General features: G+C 38.0%; 1 protein-coding gene across 1 annotated transcript in view; it reads right to left on the minus strand.

The window, feature by feature from the left end:
* The window catches only part of LOC134793844 (neuropeptide FF receptor 1-like), a 62,671-nt gene extending 46,679 nt beyond the window's left edge, over nt 1-15,992 (minus strand). Inside the window, exons 1-2 of the mRNA XM_063765562.1 lie at nt 15,892-15,992; nt 11,153-11,250 (exon numbers count right to left, since the gene is read on the minus strand). Of these exons, the coding sequence (XP_063621632.1) occupies nt 11,153-11,250; nt 15,892-15,991 (198 nt within the window). The 5' untranslated portion in view covers nt 15,992. The remainder of the gene's footprint in view (nt 1-11,152; nt 11,251-15,891) is intronic.
* Between the last annotated feature and the right edge of the window lie 2,069 nt (nt 15,993-18,061).

Raw genomic sequence — 18,061 nt, forward strand, 5'->3', positions numbered from 1 at the left:
TACGTAGAAGTGGCGCCCTCATTTATTAACCGACTTCCAAATCTCAAAAGGAGGAAATTCGATTGTGATTTTTTTTATGTTTGTTACTTCTATCTCCGTCATTACTGGATCGATTTTGTAAATTATTATTTTCATTGTATGTTTGCTCCCGTTTCAGATTGCTCCCGTTTTTCTCAAAACCCAGTTCTGATGATGGGATCCATAAGGAATCCAGCAAACTCCTCAAATCTTAAACGCATACATATAGTGATTTTATGTGTTTTATCGACAAATCAAGCATATACATTAAAAAAAGTGACATTTGATGAAGTGGAACTGCTGAATGATGATCAGAACGGAACTCTTCAACGAAGCATAGTTCACGTTTGGCGATTTGTCTTCTTCGTTATGTTTGTTAAGTAAGTTAAGTTTTTAAGCCACATTTTTGTCAAGCTCGAGTTCTGATGATGGGATCCACGACGAATCGAGGGAACTCCTCAAATCTTAAAGACATGCGTATAGAGATTTTTGTATTTTCATCAGAAAATCAAGCATTTTCATTAAAAACTGTCGCATTTGATGAAGTGGAACTGCTGATGGTGATCAGAACGGAACTCTTCAACGACGCATAGTTCATGTTTGGCGATTTGTCCTCTTCGTTATGTTTGTTAAGCAAGTTAAGTTTTTAAACCACTTTTTTATCAAGCTCGAGGTCTGATGATGGTATCCATGAGGAATCGAGGGAACTCCTCAAATCATAAAGGCATGCGTATAGAGATTTGTGTATTTTCATCAGAAAATCAAGAATTAACATTAAAAACTGTCGCATTTGATGAAGTGGAACTGCTGATGATGATCAGAACAGAACTCTTCAATGACTACACGTTTGGCGATCCGGGCTCTTATCTGGACCTGAACCCGGACCTGGACCCGGACTTTGACCTCGACTTGGACCTGGACCTGGACCTGGTCCTGGACCCGGAACTGGACCCGGACCCGGACTCGGACCCGGACTCGGACCTTGACCTGGGAAACCACTGATACCTAAGCTAAATAAACCACTATGATTACCTACCATAAAATGTAGGTATAAAGTATAATAATGCCAAACTTACTAGACCCTCCCGCTCAAACCCCCGTACACCGCACCGCACACGCCATTAAGTGGGTTAGGTTAGGTTAGTGAACTGCGATCCTCACAGAACCGAAAAAAAGTGGGTTAGGTTAGGTTAGAACTGCGAGCCTTACAGACACGAAATGCTACTAGAAAAGTGGTTTTGGTTAGGTTCGAACTGCAATCCTCACAGAACCGAACTGCTATCAGAGAACTGGGTTCGTGAGGCTCAAACTGCGACCATTACAGAAACGAAATGCTACCTACTAGGAAAGTGGGTGGTTTTACCTCCTTTTCTACATAGTGCACCATCTATGTACAATAATCTTTAACCGGCCCCCATAGAAGTCGGTTTTTTTTCTTGAATAACATTTTCTACTATTTTATGTCCAACTATACGAGTAAGTAAGTGCAACAAAGTCAAGCGCTCTATATGGTTTTTGGTAAACCGCGAGTTCTCTGTTCGGGGCGAACTACTAGTTTAATACTGTTGCATATGTGTGCGTGAGGCTGCGTCCTCACGCTGTTATTGGTTTAAATATAATTATGACAGTGCACCCACGGCCGTCTGTGGTTTTACTCGCTCCTATCCCGTATTTATCAGTGGCGACTCGCGTGCGCAATCTACCCGTTCCGGAAAAAAATAAAACATGGCAAATACTAATATCGGTATTTTAACTATTTTTGATCACGCTGGCCAAAGTTGGAAGAGCTACAAAGGCAGGATTCAACAATTTTTTTTGGCTAATGATTTGGACGGGACGACAGATGCTACAGGAAAGAAGAGGAAAGCCATTCTTTTGAGCGCACTCAGCGAAGGCACGTATACATTAATTGAAGTTTTAGCGTTGCCGAAGCAATTGGAAAGCGTGCCATTCGAGGACATTTTGACGCTTTTGGACGGACATTTTACACCGACACGGGTGGGCTTCGGAGAGCGTCATAATTCTACTCCACGTCACAGCAGGTAGGCGAGTCTCACACGCAATGGGCGGTGAGGCTCCGTGGTCTGACTGCACACTGTGAATTCGCAAATGTAGAAGACGCACTGCGTGACCGGTTCCTGATGGGCATGTTGCCAGGCCGGGAGAAGGAAAAGCTTTATGCCCAGAATTTAAAAGATTTGACGCTGACTAAAGCAGTCCAGTTGGCAGAAACTATTCGGTGTGCCAGCGCGGGGGCTAAGGCGTCGGGTTCCGAACCCGGCGCTGATCAGCTGTTGAAGATATCAAAGATCCCGAAGAAAACCGAAGGTGTCGCAAAAGTTCCGTGCACGGTTTGCGGTTACACAAATCATAAGACTGTAGAGTGTCGTTTTATAAATTTCGTGTGCAAAAAGTGTCATGAAAAGGGACATTTGCGTAGAATGTGTAAAGTGAAATACGTTAATGTGGGACCAGAGGATGAGGGCGATGACGACGACGGAGAGCCTATGGTCGAAACCGTTACTATTCGTAAAAGAAAATTTAAGTTTGAAATTGACACTGGCAGTGCCGTCACGGTTGTACCGCAAAATACATATAATAAGAGTTTTAGTGACATTCCCTTACGATCCACGAACAAAAGGTTGCACGGTTATTCTGGGGAACGCATTCGGTGTATAGGAATGATTCCATTACCTATTTCATATGCGGGGAGTACGCATTCGATAAACGCATATGTAGTCTGCGATGAGGGCCCCGCACTACTAGGAAGAGATTTCACTTCTACATTTAATTTACAACTAACCCCTGTGCATTATTGTAGTGACGACACTACAGTTAAAAGGTTGCAAAAAGAATATCCTCAGCTTTTCTCGGATGAACTTGGGTGTTACAATAAAACTAAAATTAAATTAACTTTAAAGGAAAACTCTAAACCAGTTTTTATTAAAGCGAGATAAGATCGATAAGGAGATAGATAGGCTAGTCAATCTAGGCGTTCTCAGCGCCAACGCCCTCATCCTTGTCGGTCACCCTCGCTAATGTTGTCAAAAATAAACAGTGTTCGCAAAATAACAAGTTGAATAGGAAGAGCAATGAAACCTTTACCACCGGTGAACGCGTTCTATACAAAAAAAATACTAACAAAAACAAGTTCACTTGGTCTAAAGGCGTGGTTGAAAAAAGACTGGGCAAAGTTTTATACTTAATAAAATACATTACTACCTCAGTGTTTATTAAAAAACATAAAAATCATATACTTACGTACAAAGGTACTGAAAGTAGCTGGGACTATTGTGATGTACTGGATTGTGACTTACCTGAGACATCCTTACCCTCTGCACTTCAAACGCTGCCGCTGCAATCACCGCCGCCGCCGCTGCAAACGCCGCCCACTCCGCCGCGGCCGTAAACGCCGCCGCCGCCGCTACAAACGTTGCCGCCTCCGCCACAAACGCTGCCACCGTCACCAACTCCACTGCCGTCACCTTTGCCGACGACAACCCATGAGCCACCGCCGGGTTCATCGCTCACGCGGACTTTGACCCCACCATCGGACGACCCCACAGGGGGGAGAAAGTAATGCAAAGAGCGAAGTGAGAAATGAGGAGATAAACTCAGATGATGAGGATGAATTCCATGAGGCGGAAGCAGAAGGCCAGAGGCCAGATTTGCCAGACGTGCAAAGCAATGCGCCAATAGTCCCCAATAAAATATTACGCAAGCGTACTAATATTAGTTTTAAGAAATATTTTTAAGATTTGTTTTAGGTTAGTTATGTAACTAGAGGGAGGAAGTGTTGCATATGTGTGCGTGAGGCTGCGTCCTCACGCTGTTATTGGTTTAAATATATGGCAGTGCGCTAACGGCCGTCTGTACCCCATCCAATATTCAGTTATTAGCAATCAATTCAAAAACTGTGTTTACCTTATTAACGCAGTAGAACCTCGATAACTTGAATCTAAAGGGAAACGCCAAAAAGTTCGTGTTAACGAGTTTTAAGTCTTATAGAGAATTAAAGAGGTTCCTATAGGATTTTGTTCGTCTTAAAGCAGTTTTGAGTTATAGAGGTAAAACAAATAAAAAAATCGTAAAGTGGTAATTTTACTAACGCGTAAACTACGAGCTACTTGTTTGTTTTTCAGTTACAGGCCCTGTAACTGTAATACAGGGCTTTTTACCTACCTAAATAATTTCTAGGCTTAGAGGTTATAAAACAATATACGTCTTTTTTTTCGAGTTACAGAGGCCAAATTTAAATTTTAGTATTAAGGAGGTAAAAATTGTACTTGATAACCGCGAAGGGAATCGTTGGTCATCTTACTGTATTGAGCTTACTGTGGGTATAGGTCGATCTCTGTAAAATTGTCCTGTAATATTTTTTTATTCATTTATTATCTTAATGAGGTTATTTATTTCGAGTTATGGGCGTTTTGGGCCTTTAAGGGAAATGAATATTATTTTATTTCGTGTACTTAAACGAGTATTTCGTCTCATCTTCGAGTTATCTATTTAGGTTCCACTGTATACATTTTAATGATTGGAATAGTCTAAAATCATTTGGATAGAATGTACACAGGTTCACTACTTCTACTTATATTCAGCTTAGATTTACTCAGGAAATGATCCTCCAATGAAATGAAAGGGGAGAAAAGGTAAGGACATCGGATTTCCATTATCGAGTGTCACGCGAACAAATCGCTGCCCCAATATTACAGAGTTCTATGTTACATTTTCAAGATAGTTGATATTCGACTTAATGTCAATGACAATGACAATGACAATGTTCAAATTTCAGTTCGATAAAAGTGAAACATAGAGCCCTGTAATATTGGGGCAGCGAAATGACGCGCAGTACGAGTATTCGTGTGATGAATGGGGGGTTATCCAAGTGGTAAAATGACTTAACGGTTGCGTTCGTCGCTTACAAATGGGTCTCGCCGGAAGGGGTTACTAATGGATTACCGAATTTTTTTTGCCAGATTTTCATATCCCAAACAATTTGTCCCAAAAATATAAAAGCCAACTAATCATTTCCCAACTAAACAAGTCGCATATAAATATTTTCCAAGAGAACGATATGCAAAAAAAAATATTTTGACATTTCCTTACTTTGGCAACATTTATTTTACCAAATTTTAATTACTCGAAATTATTAGTTGCCAAAAAATACAAAAACCATAACAAAACATGCCAAATGTAACAGTTATCAAAAAAAGAAATTGCCGATTTTTATTTGAACGAATTTTAATTAGGGTCAGTTGTTCTACATTGAAACAATCGGACACAGTGTAACTTTGCGATATGCGATGCGATATCTCGGAAACTAAGTGTTACCAGCTAGTGCCGTCTGTCAAGCAAGGGCAGGCTCAGGGACCCCCAGCACCTCCCCAAAACATGAGCGCGCCTCGGAGAAGGAGCACGCTGCTACGAGCATTATTGTGAATTCGTGCAACAAAAGTAAATTTTTTCATTTAAGTTTCGCAATTTTTTACCAAGATATAGACTCGAGTTTGGCGTTTTTTAAGTTTTTGTTATGTTCTATGTGTATTAAAGTTTATTTGGAGCTAAATATTTTTAAATTTCTTTCACTCTTTGGTGCAGTTTTTATTAATTGATTAAAAAAACACCCCCTAGTCTCACAATGAAACATTTTTATGTAGTATACAATGAAACATGATGTTCACTGAACACCAGTACCAGCACACAATGAAACAAACTCATTATTTTTTTAAATAATTAAAACCTATGTGCTAAATTTGTGAAACTAAAATACCATGAAAATTGGTAATAATTTGTCTATCATATGACAAAATATAAGATACTTAACTTTAGGAATGGCTGAGATAGGATGGCTTATATGTTGAATGTTTCATTGATGGCAAGGTTAAGGACACATGTCTTACATTGAAACAGTCGTGTATAAACACTATGTTGCAAGAAAGTGTATGAAATCAAGCATGGAGATGCTCAAAACCCTCCCGCGTCTACCTAGTTGGCAATCATGCTCCGTGGACATAAAAGGCGCCTTTTTCGCAGCATGCCGTACCTGCCGACCAGATTTTCGATTCACAATGAAACTCAGGTGTGTGTACAATGAAACAAGTCTTTCGCTTTTAGATATTTCAGCAATCTTATAATGATTCCATATGTCGGAAACCTTTTAAATAACTAATTTCAGCCTACCACTATTTTCTCCTTTCCTTTCTCATTAATTGAGTGAAAGCATATATGTATTAATGTCACTTATTTATTACACCGTTTTAATGTTTATTAACGATGTTTCATGGTAGACTATAATTATTATATTTGTTTCACTGTAAAAATCAGAGTGTTTCATTGAAAACATGCACAAGTACACAATGAAACAAAACTCATTTTTCAAAAAAAGGCTTATAACACAGGGACTGTTACAGATAAGTAGAAACCAAGAATGCCATATGATAGCCAACGAAATTGTTTATCTTCATACGAAATGTCACACTCATAACTTTAAAAACACCAGAGATAGAAAGGCTTGAACTTTTAGTGTTTCATTGATCAACAAGTTACCCTACTCCAAATGAGTACTTACCAAAGAATACAAAAACCAAAACAAAACGTGCTTTCTATTTTTTCAAACTTTCTATTTTCTGCTCTGAGGAATACTAGGAATACTAATAGGAGGTTTTTAAAGTCGTAATTTCGATATTTCGGACATATAAAAAATTGGGATTATGAAAATCGAGGTCATGAAAGTCGGAAAAACATATTTCGGAATATTTGGGTGTTCCCACCAAGAATACCATACTATTTAGGCGTTGTTGATTTCTCCCTAGGCGTGGCCGAAAGCAGAAAATGAATGGTATGGCGGAAGTTCACTTTTAGAAGTTAAACTTTTTAAGTTAATAAATTATAACTTTTAAAGAAACATCGTTATAAAATCAAAGTTGCCTGAATAATGTTGAGAGTTTTTTGTGAAGACAACTCGACTCAAACGAACTTAGAGGATATAACCAAACGGAGACGCCTTGCCTGCGCCCGACTACGACAAACTGAAAGTGAAGGGTTATGATTTTTAGTTAAGTTTTGAATAGTATGTTGCACCAGTTGTAGTATAGTATTAAAACTAGCCCGATATAGTGACCCATCGAGTTAATTTTGGTTACGTTTTGTTTTACTTTCCACTCAATTATGTATATTTTAGCACTGAGGTACAATATACCATCTGTCTAATTCAGCAAAAGCTTTAATAATATTCGTCCCCGTTATGTAAAAATACAGAGAAAAACCGTAACTAGCATATCCTGCCCGCAAAATTGATATACATAAACTAAACTTTGTTTACTTATGGTGAAATATTTGTACAAAATGCAGACTGTGTAAACACAATGTTTACTCATACCATTTACTTTTCACTCGTATTTCCCCGCGGAACAAGATAACATACTCGAGCTCGTGATCCTTCCGACGTTGTACCATCGCCCACACTGTTAACTGTACATCGGTGAACCTTATGCCTTCTATAATAAGGTCCAATGTACAGTTAGGAGTGTTGCTGATTTTAGGTATATGTATATTTGTTTGAAATCTTGAGAGTGTTTTCTCTTGCTCATGTCAAGAAACAAATTTACCAGAAAATATTGAGAAACTCCGACCACGAGCATGATTCAGATTTAATGACTTGTTACAGGTTTGATCTTATGTTGATACAGATGTAGTGATCAATCTTTTGTTATCGTATTTTCCTGGAAATGTTCGTATTTACCACAATACAATGTGTTTACCAGTTGCTTATATATTTTAAATTTTGATGTTAGGTATTTATTAATGTTTGTGTTTGTTTATGTTGATATTATTTAAATTATGCACTTAAGTCACAGATACTTGAAATAAACGCTTTTTTCAGATTTTTCATGCTACTTCAGTCAAGCTCAGTACTTTTTGTACTGAGACTAACTGAAATAGCATACTTACCTAACACGTTCGTGCGTTTCCATTAAAATATAATCTTGCATCACTACATCTGTACGACCTTGAAGATCGCTCATGCTGATTGGTCCATGAGAAATGTAGTGAAAGTCGTGCGTAAGCCGCATGCCAATACAATTTGTATCATATCCAGTTCAAAACCTTAACAAATCTGAATCATACTCCTGAATTGTGAAAATAAATCCTACAGTGAAACAATTTTGCAGAAAGGTGTTATCATTTTTTCCGCTAGAAAATTGATTCAACCATACCCGACGTACTGATGCAAACTTTTGAAATGTAAAATATATGACTGTACATCTCATTTTCTTGATAAAACTTACCAGGCTAGGTTTCGTGGGGGAGCTGGGGTGGTTAGAGTTGCGCTTACCTCGTTTCACGCAAAATAGGCACAATGGATGTCGATTTGCGGAAAATGCCCAGCAAAACTAATTAACTAGAACTTTCCATCGCGGTTTCTTTTTGCTAAAATTTAATTGCAAAATACCAATTAATTTCTAGCTAAACGAGATCAGGGACTTGCGAAATAAGGATTATCCCTTGTTAATGACATTTTTCCTGAAAAATCTTAGGATCTTAGGATTTTCATGAAAAATATCGTTAACAAGGGATAATCTTTATTTAATCTGTTAGCTGTTTGTAAATTTAGACATCTTCCAAATATATCCAGCCTTGGGATTGTACTTGAGTAGAAATTGTATCGCCTATCATGTCATACGTAACTTTCGCATTAATAAAAGTGTTAAAAAAAGTAAAAGCCACGAAGGGTCTTAGACCTTAATTTTTTTTTAATGTGTAGAAATATAGCAACATATATAGAGTGTATAGATTTTTTCCCCAAAATCGTTAATTCCGCGTAGCAAATTTTCCATTCGCATTTTTTCCCACCCGAATTTCTACCCATACCCTTTTATGTCATTCGCTTATATCTCTATTATCAAATATGACCTACTGACATTTATCACAACATTTTTATTGCTTAGGTTAAAATTTTCACATAATTAATACTTTCCAAGTCGTCTTATTCGCATTCTTTTTATTTCTTAGGCGATAATAGATATATAGATAGATAGATAGATAATATTTATTTCTAATTGAAAATTTACATGTATTCCTTAAAAATAGCAGTAATTCACAAAAAGATCGTCAAGTGTATACAAAAAAAATTTAAATAATAATAGTAAATTGTGAATCATAATGTCAAAAAATAAAAATAGAATATAAATCAAATTAAAATGTCGTAAAACTTAACTAAAATCTAAAACTATTTGGTATATAATACTAGGGCTATCCTAGGTAATATAATGTCAAGTTCCATGAATAAAATGACAAAAATCAATATAAAAAAAAAACAAAATAAAATACAAACAATATATTTAATTTAATGTCAAGTAAATTTTTTAATATTTGTATTGTTCACCGTACTCTTTGACAGAGTACAGCGATGTCGTTAATAATAGTTCTTTAAGTCGGCGATCAAACATGTCGTCAGCGGTTTCATTTCTGGTACTGGCGGGTAGACGTTCATACAGCGACGGACATATTACACGCGGGTTTTTGTCGAGTAGCGGCACTCGGCACGGGCAGTAATATTACAATGGTCCCACCGCACTGTTTCTTTTAAAAAAACATTTAGTTTACAACTTAGCTAGACGGAGCCCCGCGATTTCTGGGCGGTTTGCCCTTCGGGCATCTGAAGCTACCTAACGAACCTAACCTACTTACACTTTTTTCCCCAAAGTGTAATGTTTTCACGGACGTCACACTAAATTAATAGTTTAGGTAGGTTAGGTTCGTTAGGTAGCTTCAGATGCCCGAAGGGCAAACCGCCCAGAAATACGAGTCCCGCGAAGCGGGGCTCCGTCTAGCAAGCTGTGAACTAAATATTTATTGAAAAGAAACAGTGCGGTGGGACCAGGGCCGGATTAAGCATGTCGGGGCCCCTAGGCAGTGCGAGGCTCGGCCCCCCTACAGTCAATTCTGCACACAGCATATTCAGTACAGGGAAATAAGTTTGCGTTTTTAATTTCAATCTTCAGGCGTCGGACGAGCCGATCCAAATAGAACGATGTCTTTTTCGCTCTTATTGCGTGGACGTAAAGCTTTATTCTATCTAGGCTTAAGGCCAATTCCCAGTGGAATACCAAAGATGTGAGCTTCAGCGTCACTTTCCTATCTACCTCTAATGGCAAATTTTAAGCGAGGCTAAAGGCTAAGCTCAACTGGTGCCGTAAAATTGATTTTTTCAATAAGTTAATATTTTGCGAGCCTGAACAGCGATTGTCCGACCATACGACCAAACGCCGAGCCACATGATTAGAATCAACCTAATAATAAAGAATTTTCATATGTTTAAATTACTAGAGTTAGACCAAGATAAGCCTGCAACAATTTTGATAGCACTCGCAGTGCAAGTGTTAAACGTTTACGTGTGTTTAAACGTCAAAACTTCTATGAAATGATGACGTATAAATAACACTTGCACTGCGTATGCTATCAAAATCATTGCAGACTTTTCTTGGTCTAACTCTACTCATTCACCAGTCAAGGTAATATTATCGCCTAAGAAATAAAAATAATGCGAAAAAAACGACTTGGAAAGTATTAATTATAAGAAAATGATAGCGTAAGAAATAAAAATGTTGCGATAATTTGAGAATAGAGAAACAATGCGAATAACAAAAAAACGGTATGGGTAGAAATTCGGGTGGGAAAAAATGCGAATGGAAAATTTGCTACGCGCAATTAACGATTTTGGGGAAAAAATCTATACACTCCATAAATACGCTCGTTCGTTACCAATCGTCTAAAAAAGTGGTAGAACATGTAACGTCTACTCCCTTTATAGTCCTAGACGAGGGAATTACACCTTAAATCAATGTCCCCAGATCAAAGCACTAAAGCACTTTTTAACTAAGTATGTAAAGTAATCTCAAGGTGATGGGCTACAATATAAGTAATGGCTTCTTTACGCGCCCTAAACCGTAATGGACCGTTCAGTTTACGAGAGGAACATGCGCCTTATAGGAGAGACTAATAAATAATAGACTGACTACTATAATATGTAGATAATCTCCATAAAAAGTCATCACTAGAACTAAGTTTATATGGAGACGCGGTCACGTGACTTCGTCCCGTTTCCTTTTAAATGTTACAGTATACTAACCTGTTGGCTGTTCGCACTGCCCTCGGTCTGGTCGAAAGGCGGCATGACGGAGCACAGGCGGCGGCCCATCAGCGCGTACGACACCACCACGATACAGCCTGTGACAAACAAGAAGCACGATTTAAGTTTGGACTGTCACCTTTGTATTTTCTTTTATGATATAGGAGGCAAACGGGCAGACGAATCCAACACCAGTGGGGTGGTATGTGCGTTGCCGGCCATTAAGATGGAAGTACGATCTCCTACAATTGAAGGGGGATTTAAATCTTCTCGAGGCAGAGGTGTAAGGTTAGAGCCGATGTAGCTTTATTTGACGGTCATAAGCGCATTGTAATATTCCTACTTGAATAATAAACTGTCTTTATATCTTTATCTTTTTTTGGTTTGAAGGTCGTTGCATTGTACTGCAGACAATGGGCAATAACATTGTCAAAAACGATAAAGGACCGCATTTGAATTTTAAAAATATTAATTTTTATTACTTAGTATTTCTTTGACTTAGAAAAACAAATGCTGTTTTTTCTAACCATTATCCACATTCTGCGAGGTATTGGTAAGTTACATGTAATAAAACAACTTTACTCTGGTAACAACCCCAAATCTTGAAATGAGGTGAAAAATATAAACATATTTTTGACATCTACTGTACCTATTCGAGTGTTAGATATCATAATTTATAGCTCGCAAGCCTGCCTCAAAGTTTTCCCCAAGGATCTGTTTTTAGAAGATAATGAGTTTTAACTAGAGACCTTTGTGAAATCTGATAGGAACTAATGAAATAGTGTCTACTGTCTGTACATTAGTAGAGCTCTCAGTAAATCGCAAACTGTAATATACTTTGAAGGTCGGTTACCAGAGTAGGAGGAATCTTTTAATTTAATCTTTATGGCACAAAAGAAACACTTATTAATCTTATCATACAAATAAAACAAATAAGGTAAGATGGAATCCTCATAGGTACTGTTTCTCATGCTCCGAGAAAAATAAACTATGTTGCTCTTACCCCACGTGACCTTACTTAAGTCTTCTTTCACTGCTCCCAGTAAAGAAAGCAGGCACTTTCTAAGGTGGGAAGTATATTTGGGACTGTTCTTATGTATAGGTTCATGGATCGAACGCCGTACAAATACATCAATTCTCGACGAACTCAACATCAAAATGACACTCTCCATTGTTTGCACCCAACGTATTTACTACTTAGTTTCTTTGGCCATCTGAGCAGAACAGGACCAGATAGTCTAGATAAGCTCAAGATCTCTGGCCTAGCATATATCGGGCCTAAGATAGAGCGGCTTGGAGAGCACTGGTGAAGTGTCCACAGTCATCAAGGTCCTCATTCATTAAGATACAGCAAAGAAGATTCGTCAATTTTTACGCAACTTATCTTAAGTTACGTAAAGATGATTGCGAGTATTAAATAGGTACAAATAGCAACACTCCTAACTGTACATCGATGGACTTTATGACTAAAGGCATAAGGTCCAGTCCATGTACAGTTAACAGCGTGGGCGATAGTACTGATAGCTGCAGCCTGGGCGTAGATTTCACCTTTCAATTTGACATTTTCAAGAGCAGTTTACTAAGTATTTTTATAGGAATTCTTTTTAACTTTCTGAGTTTAATCTAAAGAGCTTCGACAAATACCTAAGAAAACATTTTCTTTGGCCGTCTCTTAGACAAACTTGACCCGTAAAAATAGGTCAGTACACAGGAAACGCAATTCTATGTTGTGTACAGAAAGTTCCAAATCCAAATAAAGCTACGAGCAGACGTTGACTCACGGAGCATTCCAAGTATTAAGAACCTTAGTTCACGGTGTTAGAGTATAAACTGCTGTGTATTTAGAAAAACTGAATGGATAAATACTACTAAACTTACTGGCAGTATTTTTGTAACGGCTTCATTAAATCTTTTTCGCTCTAAAATCTATAATTTTATTTTGATAGAAAGGTTTTTTTATGCGTGGTGGCAAACAGGCATACGGCCTGAATGTAAGCAGTCACCGTAGCGACTAGCGTATGGCCGCCTGCAACTTCAGAGTTGTTCCATGGGCGTTGCCGGCCCTTTAAAAACCTGTACACTTTTTGAAGAACCCCATACTGTCGGCCTTTCGAGAAAACCTCGACAGGGGGCTCGTTCCACAGCAGGAGCGTCCACGGGAGGAAATTCCTCTTAAACCGTACCACGGTTTCACTTTCTCGTTAATTTTATATTTTAATAAGAAACTCAACTTCTTCAGTGCCTAGCTCCACCTAAATATTAAAGTATTTATTTATTCTTTCACATGACGAATACACTGCGCCGTCGGTAATATGAATGAATCATTCAGAATTCATTCCTTATATACGTTTCAGTAATGTATGGAGGCTTCAAACTAACAATTTTATGCCCTTTGAGGAGCCTTGGGAATAGGTTTACTCTATGTCATTGTCAATCTTTCATATACTTAGTGAGGACCAAAGTTACCAAATATATCGGGACACACCTTTATTTAGTTTCACCTGTCCCGTTGTCTGTCATCTGGGGCCCGTTTCTCAAAAGCTTGTAACTTGTAATACAAGCAGATGTCACTTTTTGAGAGGTTTTGTTAGAAAGGGACTTCCACTTGTATTACAAGTTACAAGCTTTTGAGAAACGGGCCCCTGTACTTAAATCTAACAAGTTAAATTTGACCCACTTCCCGGTTTCCGATGAAGTTGAAAATTTGCATACATACGTAAGTCCAGTACATACTATACCTAAGTACCATCGAGCTGATCTGATACTGGAGATGGAAGGTGGCCATAGGAACTCTGTGATAAAACAACGCAACCTAATTGTGTTTGGGATTTTTAGAATTGTCTCGATGAGTATTAGTTGCCTGTGGAAAGAAAAGGTACAGTCAGCGATAAAAGCTTGTACCAAAAATGTTTTTTTTTTCACTTTCGCTTTGTAATTCACTAATAATTTACTAGGTAATTAATATTAACCTTTAAGATGTAACAGCGTCAAAGCCTTGTAGATAATTGATCTGCTTGACCAAGTATAGTAGTAGTATTATCAGTTATGTTTTACTTATTTTCTCTTCGCAAAACGCTTTTGTATCTTTTGATGTTTACATGTTTACATTATGAACCTCCAGGTCTGTTTTTATATATTTTTGTAAGTTATATCTATATTTTTATGTATGACTGTATGTGTTCTGAACAATAAATAAAAAATATTGTACACTTTATTAACCTGCACTCAAATTAACCTGCAATTTACTGACAGACTAATTTGCAGACGAAGTTTGCTCTTAAACCAGTTCATTAGTTCTAATAGGGTAGGTACTACTAGGTTGCAGAGCTTTTGTTTTAGTCGTATTGCCAGTTCAACGAAACAAAATAATTTATCCATAAAACTATGCAAACCTGTGTTAACTTTTGCCTATTTCTGACAAAGGCAAATGTCAAAATAGCGCGCTGGCTAGCCAACACAGCTATCTAGTAAGTACCTAACTTTAAATAATTTAATATATTGACGACCGGTCTGGCCTAGTGGGTAGTGACCCTGCCTGTGATGCCGATGGTCCTGGGTTCGAATCCCAGTAAGGGCATTTATTTGTGTGGTGACACAGATATTTTTTCCTGAGTCATGGTTGTTTTCTATGTATTTAAGTATTTATATATTATATATATCGTTGTCTGAGTACCCTCAACACAAGCCTTCTTGAGCTTACTGGGGGACTTGGTCAATCTGTGTAAGAGTGTTCTATAATATTTATTTTTTTATTATTATTTTATTTGTATATTTGCAAATTTATTGTACATTTGTCTAATTTGTACATTTGACAAAGGTACAAAAAATTTGCAAATTACCCATTTACCATTGAACTAGTATTACTACGTATAGAACCGGCACCCGGCACAGAGAAACTGTATTTTGCGCCATGAGTCGTTGTTGTTTTGACAACAAACCATAGAAGTGGAGGGTGAGTCTCGCAACCAAAATGCGTAAGAGCCATGAATTTTACGGCGCTTATGACGTTTTGGTCACGGGGTACAGGTTGCGATTGCGACAATTTTATTGTTTGGTACTTATAGCTTCTCTAAGGGCCACATGCACCATTCACTAACCCTGGCGTCCATTGGCTCGCTGGGTGGATGACGTTCTAAAAATCGCGGGACACTTTTGGATGAGCCTTGGGACCGGGATAAGTGGCGTACACGAAGAGAGGCCTATGCTCAGCAGTGGGCGACGGGGGGCTAAAATGATGATAATGATGATGATGATGAACCGGTTTAACCTGGAGTTACCATGGTTACCAGTACAATTTGACACTGGGTTAACGGTTTAAATGGTTAACCCCGGGTTAGTGGGATGCTGCAAGTGGTGCTAAGTATAGTAAAATCATCATCATCATAGGCCTTTTCGTCTATAGCAGACGATTTATGGTGTAACACCGGAGAAGCACCGTTTTTGGTGGCTGAATAAACCGATGCGAGACCGACATGGTCTACCACAGGTCTGACAAGAGAAGTTTGCGGAAACCGGTGCTGAGACACCTTGTCGTCGTCTTTGCCTCTTGTCAGCGAGAGCGGCGAACCAGGTCTCATCACAAAACTTGCGACCCTCCACAACACGTTTGCGCCATTCCGTCCGCTGCTCTGCGAGCCTCTCCCAGTCTCGGTGGTCGATATGGAAGGCAATCATGTCCCTCTTTGCGCAATCTTGAAAGCGAAGCAATGGCAATAGTAAAATAACCCAATGATATTTACCTGGCACGGCGTACACCAGTACAAAGCTGAAGGCGCCATAAAGCTCTTTTCGTATGGAGTCTGGCCATTTCTCCGTGCAGAACTCGATGCTCCGCTCCATTAGTACCTGTAATTTATGTCTCCATTTAGAAGCTTTCAACTACAGGGCCATTTACCTAAAACTGCTCGGTACACATCAGTTCTAAAATGTTACCTATGTACATAACATGGCCACAGGCATTATAACATTATTTTACTACCTATTTATGTTAATTTAATTTTCGCGAATACTGATAAACGTATTCACGCCTATTTTTCTCATCAATGCTAATTAGATGTGCAAACTAACTAATAACTATTAATAATGATATTAGACAGATAGTTGCATATGTATAAGTTATTTCACATCGTTTCAATAATAATATAAACTTGAATTATACAAACGTAAATGTGAATCTGCTGTTGTATACAGTGTAGTGTTATTGTAAGTAATTTCTAAAATTAATAAATAATACGTTCGAAGTCTAAAGTGCCAACGTTTACCTAATTGTAGTTATTGAAGCTGATCGAAAAATATAACAATTAATTTGATGTTTAGTAGAAAATTGTACAGTTTTTACAAAAATGATGGAATTCGGTCTCGGTCAAAGATTAGTCAAATGTAAGTATTATTTATTAATAATTATTTATTAAAAAAAAGATTTTAATTACCTTTTTGTTATGTAAATTTAATCTTTGGTTATGGAATAAATGGGCTTTTTATTTTATTTTTATTTTTATTTTATTAAGTATTATTTATTACATAAGCATCAAAGAATAATGGAATAAGCCATGAACATCGATGCTTGAAAAACTAACCGATCTCGTTTTAAGAATATTCATCTAAGTTTATACTTAAACCGTTAATATGAATTGACCCAGTGTTTTCGTACTAAGTATTAGACTGCACGATTGGCTCGAATTATTGTAGCACACCGCTGAACTAGCATCATTCTTAGTGCCCGTAAGGCCCTTCCTTAGATACTTCCATGTCAATGTTTGGAGCATGTTCATCTGTCAGTTTCTATTAGAACAATCACTATATAATGGTCAATGTGAAGACGACCATCTCTCAGGTAATTCCGTCTATAAGCTGTTTCGTCGCTTCAAACTCCGCGTTTGTACACATACCTACTCCACTTACACAGCCGTATTCGAACAATGAGATACGTCAAATACTAGATATTGAAACGATATGGATTGGATATGTCAGTGTCAAACAAGTGTCAAAATTGACGTTTTTTCAAACAAAAATATCTAGTATTTGACGTATCTCATTGTTCGAATTCGGCTGACAGTGTCTGAGCGAAGTACGTAAGTATACAAACATTCTTGCACTAAGATAGACTTCCCAACCAAAATCTTTCATATGCCGTTTTTATTACAGACGCATGTTTTCCAAAAACGAAGTTCTGGACTGGCGTGAAGCAGTGTCACGGTCTGAGCGGATCGTGGGATCCACCTCCTTCATTAACTCTAACTGGCTCTTTAATGAAAATATTGCAGGAGGATCCAAAAGCTTGAGGAAACTGGTGAGGAACTTATAGTAGGTATATACCTAATGTCGGCTGTACAAACTCGCAGAGAGTCTCGGCACCGCTCCGATCCAATTGGAGAAGTGTGAGATGAGACAAGTAAGAGCGAGACGAGAAGGGAGCAGCATGTACGCACTTGTTCTCGGCCTGTCTCGTGGTCTCTCAACGAGTGTGTACAGCCCGAATAATCCTAAAATATAATATCATCCCGAGTAGAAGGCGGCAATTGGGAGGATTTAAATAATTGACATAAAAAGTGGCGGTGCGGCAAAAACATGCGTAGGAAAACCGGAGATAACATGGTATTCCCCTTCTCCGAGCTTAAGATTCTTAAGAAATATTTATATTTCTCAACTGTCTGACTGTGATGATGCAAGTGGGTAAGGATTGAGTTCTAAGGTGGCCACTGATTCAAACACATATCTATTTCGATGTTTACATTTCGGGCGGAACCTCCGCCCTGTTAATCTGGGTTCATCTTGGCTGCCAATGGCCTTGTTTTATAACAATATGACCACGTGTTTTGACGAAAGACTAATGAATTTTACCTACTCTATTAATATTTAACTGCTTTTTCTTCAGGTTAAAACAAATACTGTTGTAAAACATGCCAAAAA

Source organism: Cydia splendana, chromosome 9 (genome assembly GCF_910591565.1).
Source record: "Cydia splendana chromosome 9, ilCydSple1.2, whole genome shotgun sequence".
Lineage (NCBI taxonomy): Eukaryota > Metazoa > Arthropoda > Insecta > Lepidoptera > Tortricidae > Cydia > Cydia splendana.